The 24,091-nt window shown below is 31.2% G+C and overlaps 1 protein-coding gene across 1 annotated transcript in view; it reads right to left on the bottom strand.

The window, feature by feature from the left end:
• Positions 1–15,803: 15,803 nt before the first annotated feature.
• Positions 15,804–24,091, bottom strand: part of LOC148941539 (uncharacterized) — a 79,644-nt gene continuing 71,356 nt past the window's right edge. Inside the window, exons 3-4 of the mRNA XM_089104192.1 lie at positions 22,412–22,720; positions 15,804–16,072 (exon numbers count right to left, since the gene is read on the bottom strand). Coding sequence (XP_088960318.1) covers positions 15,873–16,072; positions 22,412–22,720 — 509 coding nt within the window. The 3' untranslated portion in view covers positions 15,804–15,872. The remainder of the gene's footprint in view (positions 16,073–22,411; positions 22,721–24,091) is intronic.

Here is a 24,091-nt window from a genome sequence, read left to right as displayed (position 1 = left end):
AAACTACTCTTCTTTCGTCACTGATAGGTCTACGCGTCATTTTCGCAATTCAAGGAATATTAACATTTTATTTACTCCATCGGTGAGGTCTTTTTTTTTGGGGGGGGGCTCTTAAAACCCTTAATATTGGTTGTTTTAAATACTGTTTTTTTTTTCTTTGTGTGTGTTGTGTTGAGTCTTTGAAAGGTTGAAATGTGATATATTGAAAATGCTTTTCTTCTCTTCTTTTTAGTATTTGTTTCATTTCTGTTTTTCCCCTGTTTTTTCCCCCTGGCCTTAGAGACAGGAAACATTCCACGTTGAAGTGTTTTTGTCTTAAATTTAATTGATTGATTGATTGGTAATTCCAATTCCTTATTTCTAAAACCTAAGGGCTCCTTCACAGAGTAGTTACGGTAGAAAATGTTCACTAAACGATTTTTCTTCTCGTTTCGATTATTATAGAGACGCTTTCGCACACTGTTATCCCTGGAACCAAATTCCGGGCCCTGTGGTGACAGGTTGCTGCAACTAAGATTGAACTCTGGCTCCCGTATTACCAAATCAGTCCCATTTTGCCACGATAGGACCTCACCATACAGTTCTTCTTATTTTTGTGTCGGTTATTATGGAGACGCTTTCGCACAATCTTATTCCTTGAATAAAATTTGCGGCCCTGGCGCGACAAGTTGCTGCTTCAAAATACAGTTCTACTACTTCTTCTTGGCTGATCTTAGCTAATTCTACAACTCTTCAGATAAATTGGACTTTGGTGCCGACTCTAGGGGGCTCCCGAATTTAAATATTATCTTAATCTTATTTGCAGGAATTTAACCTCATCATGAATAATTAGTTAGATAAAATAACTGTGTTAGATAAATCTCATTGTAAGTGAGTTTCACCACACTTCGCAATGCATGTTTTAACCACTTGATGCGGAAAAACTTCCACTTTATCTTCGCTCAAATATTTTTTTTTTTTTAAATTTAAGTTATGAGAGTGTTGATGCTATTCAGTGGTCGCCTTTAGCTACTATCCGTTAACACAGACCATTTAATCTAAGATAAATTGTTTTTCGGATCGATTAATTTATTTTTGAATTAGTCGTTAAAGTGAGATGGCCGTCTCACTTTAACGACTTATAGGCCGTCCTGGATAAGTGGAAGTGCGCTGGGCTGAGAACTCTTTGTCCAAGGGGCACGGGTTCAATCCCTGGCATGGCCAGCGTCTCACTTTAACGAGTTATAGGCTGTCCTGGCTAAGTGGACGTGCGCTGAGAATTCTTTGGCACGGGGTCAATAAGGGAGTAAAGATTTTAAATAATCACCAGGGGACTATTTTACCTGTTAGACCAAAACGATTTGCTTCAGTAATAGCTAACAAAAGGATTATTTCGCAACTGAATAATTAAAGTAATTTACATTTTTTTTTATTTTTCCTCAGTTACTCTGGTGTCCTCACTGAAGTAACTCTATAGCATCTTCTCCCTACGTGGAGCAGTTTGCGCCAAGTTTACATTTTTGTTTATTTGTTTGTTTATTTTTTTATATTTGATTGTTTTTTTGTGGTGGTTTTATTGGTTTTTAGTTTTATCTTGTTTTTTTTTTTTTTGTGTCTTTAGTGCTTAAGACGCCTTTTTTGTATACAGGCGAAATATCCGCGTTGTTTTGTTTCTGTTGTTTTTCTTTTATATCCACTGGCCACAGTCTCGTTTGTTTGTTTTTTTTATATATTTTTATCTTTGTTTATTTTTTTTCATTGCTTGCCGGTTAGGCTTAATATATTTAATTAGTAAATTTTAAGGGCAACAATTAGCTTCTTCTGTCAATAATTATTTTTCTTTAGTTAAAAAACATTCACATTTTTTAAATCAACAAATTTTCTTAAAAAATTTCAAGAAGGAATCATTTATTCAGAAATCTTTTAAAATAATTACCCATTTTTTAACTTAAAATTAAAAAAAAATAAAAAATAAAATAAGCCTAATATCTTTAAATCACGTAATTTATGAACAAAAAAAGAGACGTTTTCAAATTTCTAAGGACTTAAAATATGTTTAAAACTTTTTAATAATTAACCTTCCATATGATATTTTTATTCGAATTAAGGAAATGGCCATTAGATATTTTAGCCATGATTTTCATTTGTCCAAGGTTCGGTTGGTTGACAAGTTTAATAAACTTTTGTTTGAAAATTTCCAAGATTCAGATGTTTTTTATCCTCGTCATTGTCTGGGTCCAGCAATTAAGAATTTGTCTTCTAAGCCTCTTAAAATTCAACAGGAAGCCGTTTTGTTGAAAGGTTCAAAGTTCTGTTTTCCAAAACCAGTATCTTATTCAAAAATAAATTCAAAGGTGGAGTCAGGTATTATGGCTTCTATGGATAAGGTTGATATTCCTAAAGAACTTGGATAAGCTATCGTTGTACAACTAAACAACATTAATACTATCGTCATATGTAAAGGCCGATCACAAAAAAAATTAACTAAAAAGCCTTTATGATTTGAAAAAGGATAGATTCCTTAATCTACCCAGAGATGCGCCGGTACCCTTGGTAACAGTTATGAACCCTGAATACGATAATAATCAAATGAATTCCATTATTATGGACACTATTACATACAAAAAACTTGACTTTGATACCACAGATAATAATTTAAAATCGACTAGAACTAATTTTGATTAATTGAAAAGTAATATTAATTTTGCCCTACAGACTTAGAACAAAGATTTTAAGATGTGCTGGTCTGTCTACAAGGCCTACCTTCTACCACCTATTTACCAGACTGTGGAACAAATACGTCCTTTTATGTCTACTTGTCTGTAACCTGTATCAAAATTAGGAAAATGGTTGTCGGTAGCTTTGCGTCCACTTTTGGGAACACAAAAATCATATTTAAAAAATTTGACTGCTCTTAATAATAAATTGCGCAAGTTCACGTTGGAGGAGAGTTCAATTCTTTGCAGTTTTGATGTTGTGTCCATGTATTCAAATTGTGATTTAAAAAGGTGCGAGGATATTTTAAAAAGTAAATTAGATAAACACTTTGACTTAATACAGGATGTGACGTTAGCCAGTTTGGATATTGATGTCATTATGAAACTCATTATGCTGGTAAATAAATTTTCTTTTTATTTTGGTTTTCGAGGGGAGTTTTATAGACAAATTTTTGGGTTACCTATGGGGGCTTCTCTTTCTCCTTTATTGGCAAATCTATTCATAGATGCCATCGAAACCTCCGCTATAAACAGTTTTAGCATATCCCCTTTGCTTCTGGGGTAGGTTCATGGATGATGTGGTATGCGTTTGGAAACATGGCTTGGACTCCTTAGACCTATTTTGTAAGCATTTAAGTAGTTTTTATAATAATATTAAATTTACAGTTGAATTTGAGGATAATAATCAATTACCATTTCTGGATATTTTTTTAATTAAAAGGGATTTCCATTTACTTTTCTCGATTTACGGAAAACCTACGCACAATGATAGGTATTTAAATTTTCATTCTTGACACCCTATGTCGGTGAAAAGGGGGGTGTAATTTCACTAGTGGATAGAGCCTTTAAAATATGTTCCCAGGAATTTCTGGATTCGGAATTGTTATACTTGAGGGATATTTTATTTTGTAATAGTTATCCTATTAAGTTCATTGATAAAATAATTGAAAATAGATGGGCCAAGCATAGTAGTAGGGTTATTGAGGTTTCTAAATCTTTAGATTTAGTTTTATCAAAAAGATTCATTTCATAACAATATGTACCTGGTTTGGGGGAGAAACTTTCACGGGTTTTACGTAAATTTGGTATTGATACATGTTTCCAATCGCTGAGGCCAATGAGTAGTTTTTTTAGTTCTGGTAAGGATTTAACTCGGGGAAATTTAGTAAGTGGGGTGTATAAAATTCCGTGTTCTTGTGGGAAGTTCTATATTGGAAGGACTCACCAACAATTTGTTGAAAGGTTTATTGAACACCGTAATTCAATAGAAAAAACCCTACAATTAAGCAAGCCTCCAGAAACTTTCGTTTCATCTTTAGCATAGCATATTTGGCTTCAACCAGATCATTTTGTAAAATTTGATGAAGCCTTGGCTATTTCTAATGATAAGGGGTACACCCAATGGGCCAGGGAAGCCATAAAAATTAAAAAACATATGTTTGCTAACCTTTCCATAAAGAGGGACATGGGTAATTTAAATATTGACCCAATTTATTATAACCTTATAAAGAGTGAATAAATTGTCAATAAGGTAGTAAAGATTTTAAATAATAACAATTGGACTATTTTAAATGTTATAACAAAACGATTTGCTTCAGTAATAGCTAACAAAAGGATTATTTCGCAACTGAATAATTAAAGTAATTTACATTTTTTTTTTTTTTTCTCAGTTACTCTGGTGTCCTCACTTAATTAAATCTATTTTAGTATATTTTCCCTCCGGGTTTTTTTTTGCGCCGTTTTTACATTTTTTTTTTTTTTTTTTTTTTGGTGGTTTTTTTTTTTTTTTTTTTTTTCTTCTTGTTTTGGGTTTTTTGTGTGTCTTTCGTTCTTAAGACGCCGTGTTGTTATAAAGGCGAAATATCCGCGTTGTTTTGTTTCTGTTGTTTTCCTTTTCTCTACACTGGCCACAGTCTCGTTTGTTTGTTTTTTTTAGAGATTTTTCTCTTTGTTTTTTTTTTGTCATGGCTGGCCGGTTCGACTCAAGATATTTCATTCGTAAATTGTACGGGCAACAATTAGACTCTTCTGTCAATTATTACTTGTCTTTAGTTAAAAAAACGTGCAAATCTATTAAATCAACAAATTTTCTTAAAAAATTGCAAGAAGGAATCAGTGATTCCGAAATCTTTTAAAATACGGAGCCATTTTGGAACTGAAAATGAAACAAAATTAAAAAATAAATAAAGGCTAATAGCTTTAAATCACGTAATTTATGAACAAAAACAGAGACTTTTTAAACTGTCTAAGGAATTAAATTATGTTGAAAACTTTTTAAGAAATAACCTTCCATCTGATATTTTTATACGAATTAAGGAAATGGCCATTAGATCTTTTCGCCATGATTTTCATTTGTCCAAGGTTCGTTTGGTTAAATTTTCATTCTTGTCACCCTATGTCGGTGAAAAGGGGGGTTGTAATTTCACTAGTGGATAGAGCCTTTAAAATCTGTTCCCAGGAATTTCTGTGAAAAGAGTGAGAGTCGGTGAAAAGAGTGAATCAATTGTCAATAAGGGAGTAAAGATTTTAAATAATCCCCGGGAGACTATTTTACTTGCTAGACCAAAACGATTTGTTTCAGTAATAGTTAACAAAGGGATTATTTCGCAACTAAATATTTAAGGTATTTTACATTTCTTTTTATTTTTCCTCAGTTACTCTGGTGTCCTCACTGAAGTAAGTCAATATTAGCATTTTTTCCCAACGGGGATCAGTTTGTACATTTTTTTTTTTTTTTTTGGTGGTGGTTTTATTGGTTTTTAGTTTTATATTGTTTTTTTTTTTGTTTCTTTCGTGCTTAAGACGCCTTGTTTTTATACAGGCGAAATATCCGGGTTTTTTTTTTTCTTTTGTTTTCCTTTTCTCTCCACTGGCCACAGTCTCGTTTTTTTTTTTTTTTTTGTTTTTTTAGAGATTTTTTTCTTTGTTGATTTTTTAACAGTGTTGTCAGTTTAAAATAGGGTCCAACATTATAGTATACTAAAAAGTTGATACTAAGAGAGATGTAGATGGCAAGAAAATAATTTTAATAAAGAAATTCAGAACAAACTATAGAAATCCTTGCAAATCAAGTAGTAAGGTGTATGTGAGTACGAACCATGAAGGATCCTAACCACCAATCCTAAGGATCCTAAGGATCCTAAGGATCCTAAGGATCCTAAGCACCAATGACCCGAACCAGCAGAGACATCAACCCCCCAAAGTTCCCCTATCCCCAAACTCGAAGGGTGCCCCCCCCTCCAACTTTTTGGCCCCCTCCCCCCATTTTTTTGGCAATTGACATTTTTTCTGAAAACAAGTATCATTCATTACGATCGTAGCTTTTAAATGAGAAAAATGAGTCAACTTTTGAACCTAAAAATAAAAAATTTCTGTAAAATATAAATTAATGAGGGTTCTTTAACGTAAACTCTAGTTTTTTCAATGAACATGATGGAAAATAAAATTCGCTGATTCAAATGCGAAGAATGAGTTAATTTTTGGATCGAAAAATAAAAATATTTCCGTAAAAATCTGAGCTAATAAGGGTTTTTGACCGTAAACTCTAGTTTGTTGTAAAAAAATTATGGAAAATACAATTCTCTGCTTCAAATGTGAAACTTAAGTCAATTTATGGATCGGAAAAGAAAACTATTTCCGTAAAATCTGAGCTAATTAGGGTTTTTGACCGTAAACTATAGTTTTTTGTAAGAAAATTATGAAAAATACAATTCTCTGGTTCAAATGTGAAACTTAAGTTCATTTTTGGATCGAATAAATAAACTATTTCTGTAAAATCTGAGCTAATAAGGGTTTTTGACCGTGAACTCCAGTTTTTTGTAAGAAAATTATGGAAAATTCAATTCTCTGGTTCAAATGTGAAACTTAAGTCCTTTTTTGGATCGAAAAATAAAACTATTTCTGAAAAATCTGAGTTAATAACGGTTTTTGACCGTAAACTCCAGTTTGTTGTAAGAAAATTATGGAAAATACAATTCTGTGACTCAAATGTGAATCTTAAGTCCATTTTTGGATCGAAAAATAAAACTATTTCCGTAAAATCTGAGCTAATAAGGGTTTTTGACCGTAAACTCTAGTTTTTTGTAAGAAAATTATGGTAAATACAATTCACTGGTTCAAATGTGAAACTTAAGTCCATTTATGGATCGAAACATAAAACTATGTCCGTAAAATCTGAGCTAACAATGGTTTTTGACCGTAAACTCTAGTTTTTTGAAAGATAATTATGGAAAATACAATTCTCTTGTTCAAAAGTGAAACTCAAGTCCATTTATGAACCGAAAAATAAAACTATTTCCATAAAATCTGACCTAATTAGTGTTTTTGACCGTAAACTATAGTTTTTTTTGTAAGAAAATTATGGAAAATACAATTCTCTGGTTCAAATGTAAAACTTAAGTCCATTTTTGGATCGAAAAAATAAATTATATCCGTAAAATCTGAGCTAATAAGGGTTTTTGACCGTAAACTCTAGTTTTTTGTTAGAAAATTATGGAAAATACAATTCTCTGGTTCAAATGTGAAACTTAAGTCCCTTTTTGGATCGAAAAATAAAACTATTTCCGTAAAATCTGAGTTAATAAGGGTTTTTGACCGTAAACTCTAGTTTTTTTGTTAGAAAATTATGGAAATACAATTCTCTGATTCAAATGTGAAACTTAAGTCCTTTTTTGGATCGAAAAATAAAACTATTTCTGTGAAATCTGAGTTAATAAGGGTTTTTGACCGTAAACTCTAGTTTTTTGTAAGAAAATAATGGAAAATACAATTCTCTGATTCAAATGTAAATCTTAAGTCCGTTTTTGGATCGAAAAATAAAACTATTTCCGTAAAATCTGAGCTAATAAGGGTTTCTATTCTGTGTGTTTTTTTCTTTACTTGTTGGTCATTCAAAAAGCGAGGATTTTTGTTAAATAAATAATTCTTGTACCTTTTAAAATAGCTTTACGGGGTTTGAGAGACTCTGTTGGTTTATTCTGTGTGTTTTTTTTTCTTTGCTTGGTGGACATTCAAACAGCGAGGATTTTTGTTAAATAAATAATTATTTTAAATTTTAAAATATCTATACAGGGTTTGTGAGACTCTGTTGTCTAATTCTGTGTGTGTTTTTTCTTTACTTGGTGCTAATTAAAGAATCTAGGATTTCTTTTAAATAAATAGTTCTTGTACCTTTTAAAATATCTTTACGGTGTTTGAGATACTCTTTTTTCTTTCTCTGTTTGATTTTTTTTAGTTGGCGGTCATTAAAAAAGCAAGGATTTTTGTTAAATAAATAATTCTTTTACATTTTAAAATAGCTTAAGGGATTTTGATAGACTCTGTTGTCTTATTATGTGTGTTTTTTTCGTTACTTGGTTATCATTAAAAAGTAAGTATTACTGTTAAATAAATAATTATTGTACAGAGCTTTACGGGGTTTGAGAGACACTGTTGTCTTATTCTGTGTGTTTTTTTCTTTACTTGGTGGTCATTCAAAAAGCGAGGATTTTTGTTAAATAAATAATTCTTGTACCTTTTAAAATAGCTTTATGGGGTTTGAGAGACTCTGTTGTCTTATTCTGTGTGTTTTTTTTTCTTTACTTGGTGGTGATTCAAAAGCGAGGATTTTTGTTAAATAAATAATTCTTGTACCTTTTAAAAAAGCTTTACGGGGTTGGAGAGACTCTGTTGTCTTATTCTATGTGTTTTTTTCTTTACTTGGTGGTCATTCAAAAAACGAGGATTTTTGTTAAATAAATAATTCTTGTACCTTTTAAAATAGCTTTACGGGGTTTGAGAGACTCTGTTGTCTTAATCTGTATGTTTTTTTTTCTTTACTTGGTGGTCATTCAAAAGCGAGGATTAGTGTTAAATAAATAATTCTTGTACATAGCTTTACGGGGTTTGAGAGAATCTGTTGTCTTATTCTGTGTTTTTTTTTCTTTACTTGGTGGTTATTCAAAAAACGAGGATTTTTGTTACATAAATAATTATTGTACATTTTAAAATAGCTTTACGGGATTTGAGAGACTCTTTTGTCTTATTCCGTTTTATTTTTCTTTACTTGGTGGTCATTCAAAAAGGGAGGATTTTTGTTAAATAAATAATTCTTTTACCTTTTAGAATAGCTTTATGAGGTTTGAAAGACCCTTTTGTTTTATTCTGTATGTGTTTTTTCTTTACTTGGTGGTCATTCAAAAAGCGAGGATTTTTGTTAAATAAATAATTCTTGTACCTTTTAAAATAGCTTTACGGGGTTTGAGAGACTCTGTTGTCTTATTCCGTGTGATTTTTTCTTTTCTTGGTGGTCATTCAAAAAGCTAAGATTTTTGTTAAATAAATAATTATTGTACCTTTTAAAATAGCTTTACGGGGTTTGAGAGACTCTGTTGTGTTTTTATGTGTGTTTTTTTTCTTTACTTGGTGGTCATTAAAAAAGCGAGGATTTTTGTTAAATAAATAATTATTGTACCTTTTAAAATAGTTTTACGGGGTTTGAGAGACTCTGTTGTTTTATTCTGTATGTTTTTTTTCTTTACTTGGTGGTCATTCAAAAGCAGTTTTTTTTGTGTTTACTTTATGTTTTGTGTGTTTTTAAGTGTGTGTTTTTTTGTGTAAGTTTTTGTGTGTGTGTATTCGTTAGTTTTTGTTTGTTAGTTTGTATGTGTTTGTAATTTATTTTGTACGTGTAAGTTTTTATTTGTGTGTCTAAGTTTTTGTGTATGATTAAGTTTTTGTGTGTTTTTAAGTTTTTTTGTTTGTGTCAAAATTTGTTTGTGTAAATTCTGATTGTTTTTTTTTGTTCTGTGTGTGTGTATGTGTTTTCTGTAGTAAGTTTTTTGTGTGTGTTTAAGTTTTTGTGTGTGTGTATTTGGTGGAGTTTGTTTTAGTTTTTGTTTGTTTTTTAGTTTTTTTGTGTGTGTGTAATAAATTTTTGGAGTGTAAGTTTTTGTTCTTTTGTAATTTTTTATTTGGGGGTTTATTATCTAGTTTGCTTGTAAGTTTTGTGTGTGTGTGTGTATATTTTGGTGTGTGTGTAAGTTTTTTTTGTGTGTTTAAGTTTTTGTGTAAATATTTGTTTGTGTGTAAGTTTTTGTGTGTGTGTAAGTTTTTGTGTGTGTGTATGTTTTTTTGGGTGGTTTAGTATTTGTTTTTGTTTAATTTTTTTTTTTTGTTTTTTTTTTTTTGCGTTTTGTTGTTAGTTTGTTTTTATGTTTTTAATTTTGTTAGTGTGTTTTAGTTTTTGTGTGTGTGTAATTTAGTGTGTGTGATTTAGTTTTTGTGTGTGTGTAATTTCGTATGTGTGTGTAAGTTTTTGTGTGCGTGTAAGTTTTTGTGTGTGTGTGTCAGATTTTGTGTGTGTGTGTGTGTGTGTGCAAGTTTTTGTGTTTGTGTATGTTTATGTGATCTTTGGTAAGTTAATGTGTGTGTTTATTCTTGTATGTGTGTGTAAGTTTGGGTGTTTGTGTAAGTTTTTGTGTGTGGGTGTAAGTTTTTGTGCGGTGCTAAGTAAGTGTTTTTCTGTGTTGGTAATTGTTTTTGTGTTTTTTAGTTTTTGTGTGTGTTTAAGTTTTTGTGTGTGTGTAAGTTTTTGTGTGTGTGTAATTTCTTTTGTTTGTGTGTGTAAGTGTTTGTGTGTGTGTAAGTTTTTTGTGTGTGTAAGTTTTTTTGTGTGTGTAAGTTTTTGTGTGTGTGTAAGTTTTTATATGTGTGTAAGTTTTTGTGTGTGTTAAGTTTTTGTGTTTGTGTAAGTTATTTTTTTTTTTTTTGTATTTTTTTGTGTTGGTATAATTTTTTTTTTTTTTGTATGTTTTTGTGTTTTTGTTATTTTTTGGTTGTGTTTGTAAATTTTTTTTTTTGTTTAATTTTTTTTTGTGTGTATATGTTTTTGTGTGTTTTTTTAAGTTTTTGTGTGTGTGTAAGTTTTTTTGTGTGTTTTTTTTTTTTTTGTGTGTGTAAGTTTTTTTGTGTGTGTGTGTAAGTTTTAGTGTGTGTTTTATTTTGCTTTTGGGTAATTTCTTTTGTGTGTGTGTACGTTTTTCTGTGTGTGTAAGTTTTTGTGTGTGTGTCTAAATTTTTGTGTGTGTGTAGTTTTGTGTGTGTGTGTGTAAGTTTGTGTGTGTGTGTGTAAGTTTTTGTGTGTGTGCCCATTTTGAAGTTAGAAAATATAAAAAATATTGAATTAAATTTCTGTATTGTGTATCCAAGAGGTGAATTCAAGAAAGAGTTTGCTTTTTTTTAACTTTTTTTTAACTTTTTTTCAACTTTTTGTTTTACATCTCTTAGAATGTCATGAAACACACTTCAAAACATACTAAATTCACATTTAATATTTTCCAACTTCAAAATGGGCACACACAACAAAAAAACTTACACACACACAGAAACTTACACACACATACCAACTTACACACACACACAAAAACTTACACACACACTAAAGAACTTACACACACACAAAATTCTACACACACACAAAAACTTACACACACACACAAAAATTTACATACACAAAAACGATTACACAAACACAAAAACTTACACACCCACAAAATAAAACACGAAAAAACACACTAAAATCCAAACACACAAACAAAAACACACACAGACTTTTACACGCACAAAAACTTACACACTCACACAAAAAAACGCTTTTGAATGACCACCAAGTAAAGAAAAAAAACATACTGAATAAGACAACAGAGTCTCTCAAACCCCGTAAAGCTATTTTAAAAGGTACAAGAATTATTTATTTAACAAAAATCCTCGCTTTTTGAATTAACAACAAGTAAAGAAAAAAAAAAACAAATAAAAATACAACAGAGTCTCTCAAACCCCGTACAGATATTTTAAATGGTACAAGAATTATTTATTTAACAAAAATCCTCGCTTTTTGAATGACCACCAAGTAAATAAAAAATCAAACTGAATAAGACAACAGAGACTCTCAAACCCAGAAAAGCTAATTTAAAAGGTACAAGAATTATTTATTTAACAAAAATCCTCTCTTTTTGATTTACCACCAAAAAAAGAAAAAACACACAGAATAATACAACAGATTCTCTCAAGCCCCGTAAAGATATGTACAATAATTATTTATTTAACAATATTACTCGCTTCTGAATGACAACCAACTAAAGAAAAAAAACACACAGAATAAAACAACAGAGTCTCTTAAACCCTATAAGGCTATTTTAAAAAGTACAAGAATTATTTATCTAACAAAAATCCTCGCTTTTGAATGACCACCAAGTAAAGAAAAAAACACACAGAATAATACAACAGAGTCTCTCAAACCCCGTAAGGCTATTTTAAAAGTTACAAGAATTATTTATTTAACAAAAATCCTCGCTTTTGAATTAACAACAAGTAAATAAAAAAAAACACAGAATAAGACAACATATTCTCTCAAACCCCATAAAGCTATTTTAAAAGGTACAAGAATTATTTATTTAACAAAAATCATCGATTTTTTAATGACCAAAAAGTAAAAAAAAAACACACACAAAAAGACAACAGAGTCTCTCAAACCCCGTAAAGATATTTACAAGAATTATTTATTTAACACAAATCCACGCTTTTGAATGACCACCAAGTAAAGAAAAAAAACACAGAATAAGACAACAGAGTCTATCAAACCCCATAAATCTATTTTAAAATGTAAAAGAATTATTTTTTTAAAAAAAATACTCGCTTTTTGAATTACCACCAAGTAAATAAAAAAAAAAAACATAATAAAAAAACAGAGTATATAAAAACCCCGTAAAGATATTTTAAAATTTAAAAGAATTATTTATTTAAAAAAAATCCTCGATTTTTTAATTACCAAAAAGTAAAGAAAAAAAAAAACATAATAAAACAACAGATTCTATCAAACCCCGTAAAGCTATTTTAAAAGGTAAAAGAATTATTTATTTAACACAAATCCTCGCTTTTGAATGACCACCAAGTAAATAAAAAAAAACACACAGTATAAGACAACAGAGTCTCTCAAACCCCGTAAAGCTATTTTAAAAGGTACAAGAATTATTTATTTAACAAAAATCCTCGCTTTTTGACTGACCACCAAGTAAAGAAAAAAAAACACAGAATAAGACAACAGGGTCTCTCAAACCCCGTAAAGCTATTTTAAAAGGTACAAGAATTATTTATTTAACAAAAATCCTCGCTTTTTGAATGACCACCAAGTAAATAAAAAAAAACATAGAATATTACAACAGAGTCTCTCAAACCCCGTAAAGCTATTTTAAAAGGTACAAGAATTATTTATTTAACAAAAATCCTTGCTTTTTGAATGACCACCAAGTAAAGAAAAAAAACACACAGAATAAAAACCCTTATTAGCTCAGATTTTACGGAAATATTTTTATTTTTCGATCCAAAAATGGACTTAAGATTCACATTTGAATCAGAGAAATGTATTTTCCATAATTTTCTTGCAAAAAACTAGAGTTTTCGGTCAAAAACCCTTATTAGCTCAGATTTTACAGAAATAGTTTTATTTTTCGATCCAAAAAAGGACTTAAGTTTCACATTTGAACCAGAGAATTGTATTTTCCATAATTTTCTTACAAAAAACTATATTTTAGGGTCAAAAACCCTTATTAACTCAGATTTTACAGAAATAGTTTTATTTTTCGATCCCAAAAGGGACTTAAGTTTCACATTTGAACCAGAGAATTGTATTTTCCATAATTTTTTTACAAAAAACTAGAATTTACGGTCAAAAACCCTTATTAGCTCAGATTTTACGGAAATAATTTATTTTTTCGATCCAAAAATGGACTTAAGTTTTACATTTGAACCAGAGAATTGTATTTTCCATAATTTTCTTACACAAAAAAAACTATAGTTTACGGTCAAAAACCCTAATTAGCTCAGATTTTACGAAAATAGTTTTATTTTTTGATCCAAAAATGGACTTAAATTTCACATTTGAGCCAGGGAATTGCATTTTCCTTAATTTTCTTACAAGAAACTAGAGTTTACGGTCAAAAACCCTTATTAGATCAGATTTTACGGAAATAGTTTTATTTTTCGATCCAAAAATGGACTTAAGTTTCATATTTGAATCAGAGAATTGTATTTTCCATAATTTTCTTATAAAAAACTAGAGTTTACGGTCAAAAACTCTTATTAACTCAGATTTTACAGAAATAGTTTTATTTTTCGATCCAAAAAAGGACTTAAGTTTCACATTTGAACCAGAGAATTGTATTTTCTATAATTTTCTTTCAAAAACTAGAGTTTACGGTCAAAAACCCTTATTAGCTCAGATTTTACATAAATAGTTTATTTTTTCGATCCAAAATTGGACTTAAGTTTCACATTTGAAAGCTACGATCGTAATGAATGATACTTGTTATCAGAAAAAATGTCAATTGCCCAAAAAAAAATGGGGGGAGGGGGCCAAAAGTTGGAGGGGGGGCACCCTTCGAGTTTGGGGATAGGGGAACTTTGGGGGGTTGATGTCTCTGCTGGTTAGGGTCATTGGTGCTTATGATCCTTGATGGTTCTTACTCACATACACCTTACTACTCGATTTGCAAGGATTTCTATGGTTTGTTCTGAATTTCTTTATTAAAATTATTTTCTTGCCATCTACATCTCTCTTAGTATCAACTTTTTAGTATACTATAACGTTGACCCTATTTTAAACTGACAACACTGTTCAAACACAACTTGTGTATTATACAGAACACATCGGAGAGGTAAAGCTAGGTCAACTCACAATGTCATTGTATCATCATTAACCATTTTCATAGATTGATGTTGTCTCAAATTTATAACAAATTGCCTGAGTTAATAACCCCGAGGGGTTACCTTAACTGATAATTAGTTTAACCCTTTTTTTCTTTTTTTTCCACCTTCATACAATCCAATTCGCAAATCCCTTACCCCTTTTTGCAAATGTCAATCAAACAATTCCGATTGTAAAAGCGTGTTTAATCACGTTGCTTGGAAAGGTATCCATTAGTACATGCTCTGAAAAGGTGCCAAGGAACATAAAGTCGTAGAATTCCACATTAGCACTCTACTTATATATATATATATATATATATATATATATATATATATATATATATATATATATATATATATATATATATATATATATATATATATATATATATATATATATATATATATATATATATATATATATATATATATATATATATATATATATATATATATGTATATATATATATATATACGGTCTTTTTACAGTCTGCATACACACTTTACCTTTTAATTTAGTTTTACACACCCCCCCCCCCTAGTTTTCCCTTAAGAATAAAATTTTATGCCCAATTCTATTCATGAGACATTTTATCTATGCCATTTTGACATCGTTGATGCAGTTAATCACTTTTGATTTCGTTCAACAGTGAGGCTCAGCAGAAGTGGAAGCGTTAATAGAGGCTTTTAACAGTGTATGAATTTTACCCATGAAGAGGCAGATACTTGCGATTTGTTTTGTGCTTGTGGAGGAGGGAATGTGTGAGTGCTTCTCCTGGGTATCATTCTGAGCTGGATAAGTTTAATATGCTGAGCTATTATCTTATAAAGTTTGTTAGTTAATAAGTGTATTAAATGAAATATCTAGCAGTGGTTATGAGAAGAGCATGTCAGCCTTTTTTGTTTATATTATTATTAATTTAACTTAGGCAGGAAAAGATATTTATCTTCAAGTTCCTGTACGTAAATTCATGAGTTCATGTATGTAATAATGATCAAATAGTGGTATTCTTCTGATTCTAAAGTATAACTTTCTGTTACTTGCCAAGTACTTGCAAGTTAGTATATCATCAGTGATGAGCATAATTATGCGAATACCGCATTCGCAATGGGGAATATTGATTCCACGTCAATAGGTGCGCTTGCTACTATTGTAAGGGCGTCAGCACAACCAGTTCTTTGCTTACATTCAAATCGTTGCGGAGGTGTATAGGAAACTGCTTGCAGCTCGTATCAAAAAGAAGTTCAAAAAGTTACAGGGAGTAATTGCAACAGTAATTACAAAGAGGAGAGACGTTCATTGGGGATCAGTTTTTCCCTTCTTAATAGTTGGAGTAGGGTCAAATTCAAATTCATTTTAATTTTTTGATAATTATAACGATTATTCGAAAACACGACCTAAAAATATCTTCTCAAATGCTCCGCGTGTAATATTTCCTTTTCACATAAAGAATTTCATTTTGCACCAAATAGACTTATGTATTCAATCAGAATGATACTACTTACACAGTTATTTCTCACATCATCCCAAAATATTTTTGCAAGCAGATTCTGGTCTGTATCCTTATTTTTATTTCGTATTGACCGATATATCAATTCTGAAGCATATTTCCGGACTTCTGTCCTCCGTTTACCCAACTTGACGCCAAACATGCCTGTAATTTAAGAGGTTATTTGTGCTTGCAGATATTTTTCAGGGACATTTAGTTCACACGATCATAGTTGTAAAGAGTAAACCACGATTCACACGATCAGCCTAGTAAAGAGTAAACCAAGACCAATAGTAAACAAAAGTTTCTAACACATTAAAAAAAACTGCCTAGTAAAAAACTTTCCGTTTTTACCTGATTCAGGAATGATAACTATTAGTTTGAATCTCATTAGTACAATGTTGTTTTGAAAACGAATTTACTGGAATTCCGAAAAAGAGCATGGATGCTCTCAAAAATGTCGTCAGGTTAAAACTTAAAATAATCAATTGAAATTGTCATTGCCAAAAACCCAAAGACGAAATTACAGCCCCCAGCTTGAACAACAAGCAAAATCTCTTTTTTACATGGATAGCACAGATATTTCCCCCCCCCCCTTTTTTTCTTTGCCACTGGGATTTCGGAATATCAAAAAGAGCTTGGGTTCGACCTTTGCGTTTAAGGGTTCAAATGAAAGTTAATATCTAAGGTCTAATCACCTCATGTAAATTCAACCTGATAACGCCATTTTAAAGTGCCATATGGCACCCTAAAAGTGCACTTTGGGTGTGACTTACGGAACCAAAAGGCTAGAGAGAATGAAAAGTGTGCAATCATATTTTCCGGGGCTAAAAATTCTAAAGCTAAGGTTAGAAATCCTCCCTCCTCTAAATTTCCCCTCCCAGTCCTCTTAATATTCTTCTTCAATTATTTACTGACTAATGGCACTAGCTGAGTACTGCAACACGACAGAGAGGTGTTTAAGTTCTCTTTTGAAAGGTAATTTTGATATCTCTGTGCTTTTCTTATAAATTCGTCTTTATAATGCTTTCACACAGTGTCATATGGCATAAACAATGACGAATTTTGGTGCTATATCTGTAATGGAAAGAATAGAAGGAAATGGAAGAGTACCATAATAACTTTCATGGCCTAAAACCTTAAACCAGAGACTTATAATCTTTCCTCTTTGATGCTCTCCCTCTTATCGCCCTAGTAGGTTTCATAGGTTGTTGGTTGACCATCAGAAACGACGGGCTACTACAACATCGCAAGAAGACGTTCATTAGTCAAAAAGTGCCATATGACACCAAAATAACGATTTTGGTGCAGTTTGTGGAGTAGAAATGCTGGGAACCATGTAAAGATTATCACACAATTCCATGGGGTCAGAAAGAAATAGCCAGCGGTTTGCAGTCCCTCCTTTTTAGTGTTATCACCATTTACCCCTACAAAAATCTTGTAAAGAACGACCACGGTCCATAGCAACAGAAATTCTAAGAAATGTTTTGAAAAAACATGCAAAGTGAGAAAATTGCCATTTATAGCTTATTCAGAAATAATAACTATTACTACGATTAACATTAATAGTAAAATCTGTTATTTAAGAGATTTATAAGAATTCCGAAAAAGAGTCTGAAACGCCTGAAAAATGATTTTACTTTTATGGTTTGCGATTGACTCTTATGCAGAACTCTCATGGCGTCAATAAAGCTAGTAAAATTTCTCATGACACTGCGAACCATAAAGTTGGTCCCACTCACACAAGGATTTCACCTTTTTGACTTTACAGCAATTTTTTATAGAAAGTAACTGAAATTATCACATGTGGAGCTGAAAAACTATCTTTTTAGGCATTTTTTTTTTAAATAATAAATAAAAAAAAATTTGTGTGACCTTTACCACGCAGAATATTTAAGCAAGCATACACTGTTAGATGTGTAGAAACTAATTTGTGTGTGGTTTATTTGAAATTTTCCTTAAAGCTTCTGCTATTTGCCCAAGGCTTTATTGACGCAATGGGAGCCCCACGTTATTCTTTTTCCTTGTTGTAACCAGGGTTGCCAGCTTTAGCATGAAAGTGCTATTTAGTATGAAAGTGAACCAGGGCTTTAATTTTCAGCTTGCAAATATCAATTCTAGAGTTTTTTGCTCATTTGTGTTTTCTGTTGTTTTTTTTTCACTTTTTTGCCGAAGGATTTGAGCTCTGCTAAAATGTTGAAGTCCAGGAAGCAAAACTAAAAAAAACTTTAATATCTTTAGAGAAGCTCCAAAATTTTTGAAGTAATACAGTAGAAAAGACACATTAGTAAATACATAACTTTTTGTATATTATATCAACTAAGTATCTTAAATTCGTTGTATGTAATTCAGTTTTCTAAGATCTCTATATTTTTTATATAATATAATGTTTAATAAATGGTAGTCTTCATTTATTTTTTTTATCTTCTTTTTTTATCTTTTTTTTATCTTTTTTTTTTATCTTCAAACTCAAAGATTAATACATAATGTGTCACTCCCTAGGGATCAAAATTTATTTATTGAATCAATGCACTGGCTAACTGCTTGCTGACTAAGCAACAGACGGGCTGAAGTAAGTAGGGATAGAAGAACCCCTTGACCCAAGATTCTAAAGTTTCGGGATTAAAGTTGTTAATAAGGAAATTGATAGAACCTAATTCACTTTTGATTTATTATATGAATTAGGGTCCCCTCAGTAGAGTCTCCTCGGAGTAAGGTGGTCAGGCTTAACACAAGGTCAAAAATAAAATAGCTAAAACTTAAACAAAAACTCACTTAATGAGCAATAAAGTTACTAAATTGAAATTTGCCGAACACTGTTCTTTTGTTTTTCAAAACATCGATGACAAATAAACAGAAAATTGCTATTCTGATCCAGATGAATAGAAAGAACCTATAAAAATAAACTGAATACTTAATATTTAGCGGTATTAGTTCCTGAAAACTGAGTAGTTAAAGATTTTATTTCGCTGTAATTTGTATTCTTATTTTTAAAAGTTTCAAATATAAGAGAAAGTACTTGTAAAATATTTTGTTTTCAATGAAGTGCAAATAACGCAACAAGCTGTAGATTTTTACCACCAGGGAAGGACAAAAAGAAAATAGCCAAACTCCTATTCCTAATTATTTTTGTTCGTTTTAATCTGACTTGAATATTATATTTAATTTGTACTCGTTTCAAGATCTATTTATTTATCTATATTAGTACCTGTTATGCCTATGTTCCTATGATCATTCATTGTAAAATCTGTTCGTTTTGGGTTTCATTTATTCTTTAATAATAATTTCTGGTCATTTTGAGTTTGAATTATTATAGGAACTTCTGTATGATGGTCTTAAGTTGAAAATGAATCTTTTATATTCTTTGAAGAATTTCTTTTTGGAAAGTTTTTTTTTAACTAATTTCTGTTAAGTTTTGATTGCCAAAGATATTTATTGGTTAATATGGTTAATATAATTAATATTGGTTAATAATGAACGTTTATCTAGTTTTTCATGTCTCTGACGTAGGAAAGACAAACCCCTCAACATTTTCTAACAATTCTACCTTAATACCTTTAGCCCTTTTGCAGACTTAGGATCAAATCTGCCCCCTTTACCAAAGAACAATCCTTATATATAAACAATGGGCAACTTATATAATATACAAAAATTGCCAAGGCAAAACTTACTTTAGAGTGTAGGATCAACACCAGATTTGAGAACAAATAAAGTCTTTGAAGACTCATTTCTATTTAGACTTCGGTAACTACCACATTAAAGTTTAATGACAATGAAATTATGGAAAAACGTAAGTTAATTTCTTAGTATATCATGGGCTTCCAATTTATTATTGAAATATTATATCAAACTAATCAGTAATACCATACCAAGGAATATTTCTTTCTGGAAAAATAATTATTTGGGAGAAAAGATTTTGTAACTAGAGAGACATCATTATACACAAAGTAATTCAAACTACCTTCAAACTACTTACAGTAGTAACATCAATATATCCCCCGCATCAGTCAACCCAAATTTAAAGAAAACTTTCACCTCCTGAGATTGGTAAGACCTGTTCCTATATACTAATTGCCCCCCCCCCATTTCAAGAATTTATCCTATACTGCAAAGGGTATGGGTTTGACCAGCCATAACCTTGCACCCCCCCCCCCCAATAAAAAGACATTTTACCCTTTTATAATATTCCGATTGCCAAAGATATTTATTGGTTAATATGGTTAATATAATTAATATTGGTTAATAATGAACGTTTATCTAGTTTTTCATGTCTCTGACGTAGGAAAGACAAACCCCTCAACATTTTCTAACAATTCTACCTTAATACCTTTAGCCCTTTTCCAGACTTAGGATCAAATCTGCCCCCTTTACCAAAGAACAATCCTTATATATAAACAATGGGCAACTTATATAATATACAAAAATTGCCAAGGCAAAACTTACTTTAGAGTGTAGGATCAACACCAGATTTGAGAACAAATAAAGTCTTTGAAGACTCATTTCTATTTAGACTTCGGTAACTACCACATTAAAGTTTAATGACAATGAAATTATGGAAAAACGTAAGTTAATTTCTTAGTATATCATGGGCTTCCAATTTATTATTGAAATATTATATCAAACTAATCAGTAATACCATACCAAGGAATATTTCTTTCTGGAAAAATAATTATTTGGGAGAAAAGATTTTGTAACTAGAGAGACATCATTATACACAAAGTAATTCAAACTACATTCAAACTACTTACAGTAGTAACATCAATATATACCCCGCATCAGTCAACCCAAATTTAAAGAAAACTTTCACCTCCTGAGATTGGTAAGACCTGTTCCTATATACTAATTGCCCCCCCCATTTCAAGAATTTATCCTATACTGCAAAGGGTATGGGTTTGACCAGCCATAACCTTGCACCCCCCCCCAATAAAAAGACATTTTACCCTTTTATAATATTCCGAAAACTACGATTTGTGAAAATTTTTGTAACTAGCAAAATTTATATATTTAGATTATCTTTGCGTATGAACTATTTATGTGGAATATGTTGCAATTATAGATAATTTAAGGATTAATTTATTGAAAATATCCCTCCTCATTTATCAAAAATATCTTTATTTGTGAATGACTAATTTGTGATTCTTCCTCTAAACCCTGTCTTCATTATGACTTTTTCAGGCGAAGTCGACCGTTTAAAAACACCTTTTCCCTTGTCTTAAAACAAACTCTTCTGAAAAAAGCAACTTCAAATGCACTGGATTTGCTTTTTTGAACCTTAAAAGTACCAATGGAGGCTGGGGCTGCCTGAAAAAGTAAAAAAGCGTGGACAACTTTACCTTAAAAACACAAAATGAAGACAAAGCCAAAGTCAGAACGCGTTTTCTAGTTTAGCGCGCTCCACTGTTGTCATATTGGCGTATTTCTTACCAAACTGGCGTATTTTGATGGTGAGTAGCGGACAAATTTTGAGTTATACCGCCAGGCGTAAATCTTGGCACCGAAAATTGTTTTGATATATTCAAATTTGGGTAATTTTACCCGAAGTTACCGTGTTTAGTCACTTTTTTATTTTTTTGTCTATTTAGTCCCTTTAGGAAGTGACTTTGTTTGCAATCCGGGTTTTCAAGGGCTATAGCGTATTTTTGGCGTGTTTTTCAAAGGGTCTCGCGTTTTTTTTTTTTTTTTTTTTTTTTTTACTTCTGGTAACACTGATACGCTGTATCTTATTAAAGTATTAGGATGTCGTCTTACTGGAGAAAAAAAAAGAAAAGAAAATCCATTTCCATTATTAAAATTCTACTGTCTATTTGCCAAGAATGTCTATTTTCGGTATAAGATTATATCCTTAATGCGAAAGATGTTAAAACGTTGGATTTCCACCAAGCTAAAATCTGTTTCATAGCTTAGCACACTCTACAATGAAACAGATATCATTAGACAGTAAAGGACGAAATGATCACTACCAAATATAAGATAAAACCTAATTCTTCATTTTGCTATTACCCCTTTTTAGAATGTTCTGTTTTAATTCTACATTAAGCTGTGTTCGGGAAACCCAAACAACTATTAGAAACGTAAGGGAATAAAAAGAAATTGGAAAGAAGTGGAAATATTCCAGTTTTTGAGGAAGTAAGGTGAATTACCATATAATTAAAAACAGATTAATGGCTATCTCCTTTTCCATCAAGAAAAGCCTATATAAAACCACTTCAATCCACATATTTATTAATCATTTCTCGAAACCTATACAGAGGCAATTTTTAATGTTTGTTGGCATATTCTTCAAAATTGAACGAACACCTGAATGTTGGAGTTTTTTTTTTTTTTTGCTAGAAAATATTTGGATTAGCCAGAGTTCTGTGTTATTATTTAAAATGGAGAAACCTTTCGATTTATAGCCAATAACGTCAATTCATGATGTTTTTTTCGGGGCGGGAGGTGTTTCTAGCATCGTTTTCTCCTGCTAGACGACACCACTGTAAATGACAATAACTGAAAGATGCTGACCTGCTAGAATTTTAACTCCATGGTATTGATTGTCTCGCATAACGTGGTAGGATTGAGATGAATGGAGCCACTCATTGACTGCGTCTACTTCTCGTTGTAGCATTATTGCATCGCTATCTCTAAACATTACTACTTCAACAACTGGGTCAAGTAAGGTCAAATATCTCCACACTCTAGGATTAATATCATTGAAGTTATTTGTAATGTAATCAGAAATTAATGAAGTGATATTGCACAACCTTACATTAGTTGATTCTAGCTCGTGAGTAAGATCTGATGGCAAATTGTGATAGATTCTAAGGACCCATCCTAAAAAAAAATAATTGGAGATTTAGGACCTAAAACAACTTATAAATAAGAATAAACAAACTAAAAAGAAAATTAAGGGATAACGCATCATACTTGTTTGTCCAAGCCAGCGGTACCCATCTCCGTTTGGCTCTTAGTACCGGGAACCCGGCGGTTTCACCGCCGGGATCCCGGTACTAAGTGGGAGTCCGATACCGTCGGGCCCCCTGGTAATCGGTCGGCTTCTATATATGGGTTCTTATTGTCGCTTGTCTTCTAACCGCAGACATAAGCCTCTTCATGATGTCATGACGTCAACAGAGGTTCGTTGCATCAAACATGGGAAAAATACGAATTTGTTCTTAAATTCGTGATCTATTTAGATTTTTTGTGACCTGAAATGTCAATGATATAATATATATAGTTATTAATCGTTTAATTAATTTAAAAAAAGAAATATAACTCTAACAATAATAAGTTTTGTTAGCCATTTTCAGGGCTGCCTTTAATACTTTATTATGTGTTGGTCATTCATTTTCAGAGGGTAGCAGAACTTTTAAGCTACATTGTCTTTTAACACGAGAAAATGTCATGCATAACATAACATGATTACAAACAGGAAAACTAAGGTTGACGCCAATATCTAAGTTGGAATAAGTGGAATTTTTTCTTTTGAAACGCATCACTTAGGATTTTTTTAGTGTTGTGTCGCGACTTTTCTTGTCAGTCTTAGCTCTGTTGATGTTTCAAAGTTCATTTAAGTATTTTTTGTCGGTTGAAACGTATGACTTAGGATTTTTTCTATTGTTGTGTCGTGATTTTTTTTTCTCAGTTACACTCTGTTAGTATTTCAAAGTACATTTTAGAATTTGTTTCGTTTGAAACGTATTACTTGGGATATTTCTTTAGTGTTGTGGTGTGGTTTATCTTGTCAGTCCTACATTCTGTTAATGTTTTAAAGTGCAGTTTGGAATTTTTTTCGTTTGAAACATTTAACTAGGGCTATTTTTTTAGTGTTATGTCGTGTCAGTGTTACCTTCGTTGAAGTTTCAAAGTGCATTTTGGAACTTTATTTCGTTCGAATCTTATGACTTGTGATATTTTTGTAATTTTGTGTCGTGGTTTATCTTGTCTGTGTTACATTCTGATAATCGTTCAATGTGCATTATAGAATTTTTTCGTTTGAAACGTATGACTTAAATTTTTTTTTCTAGTATCGTTTCGTGATTTATCTTGATAGTGTTAGCTCTGTTGACGTTTCAAAGTACATTTTAGAATTTTTTTTGAAACGTATGACTTGGGATATTTTTTCTAGTGTTGTGTGGTGATTTATCTTGTCTCTCTGTTGATGTTTCAAAGTGCGTTTTTAATTTTTTTTGAAAAAAATAACGA

The sequence above is a fragment of the Artemia sp. Qi Xiang Cuo genome, chromosome 18 (genome assembly GCF_049724085.1).
Source record: "Artemia sp. Qi Xiang Cuo chromosome 18, ASM4972408v1, whole genome shotgun sequence".
Taxonomy (NCBI): Eukaryota; Metazoa; Arthropoda; class Branchiopoda; order Anostraca; family Artemiidae; genus Artemia; species Artemia sp. Qi Xiang Cuo.
This window is presented reverse-complemented; position numbering and strand designations above follow the sequence as displayed.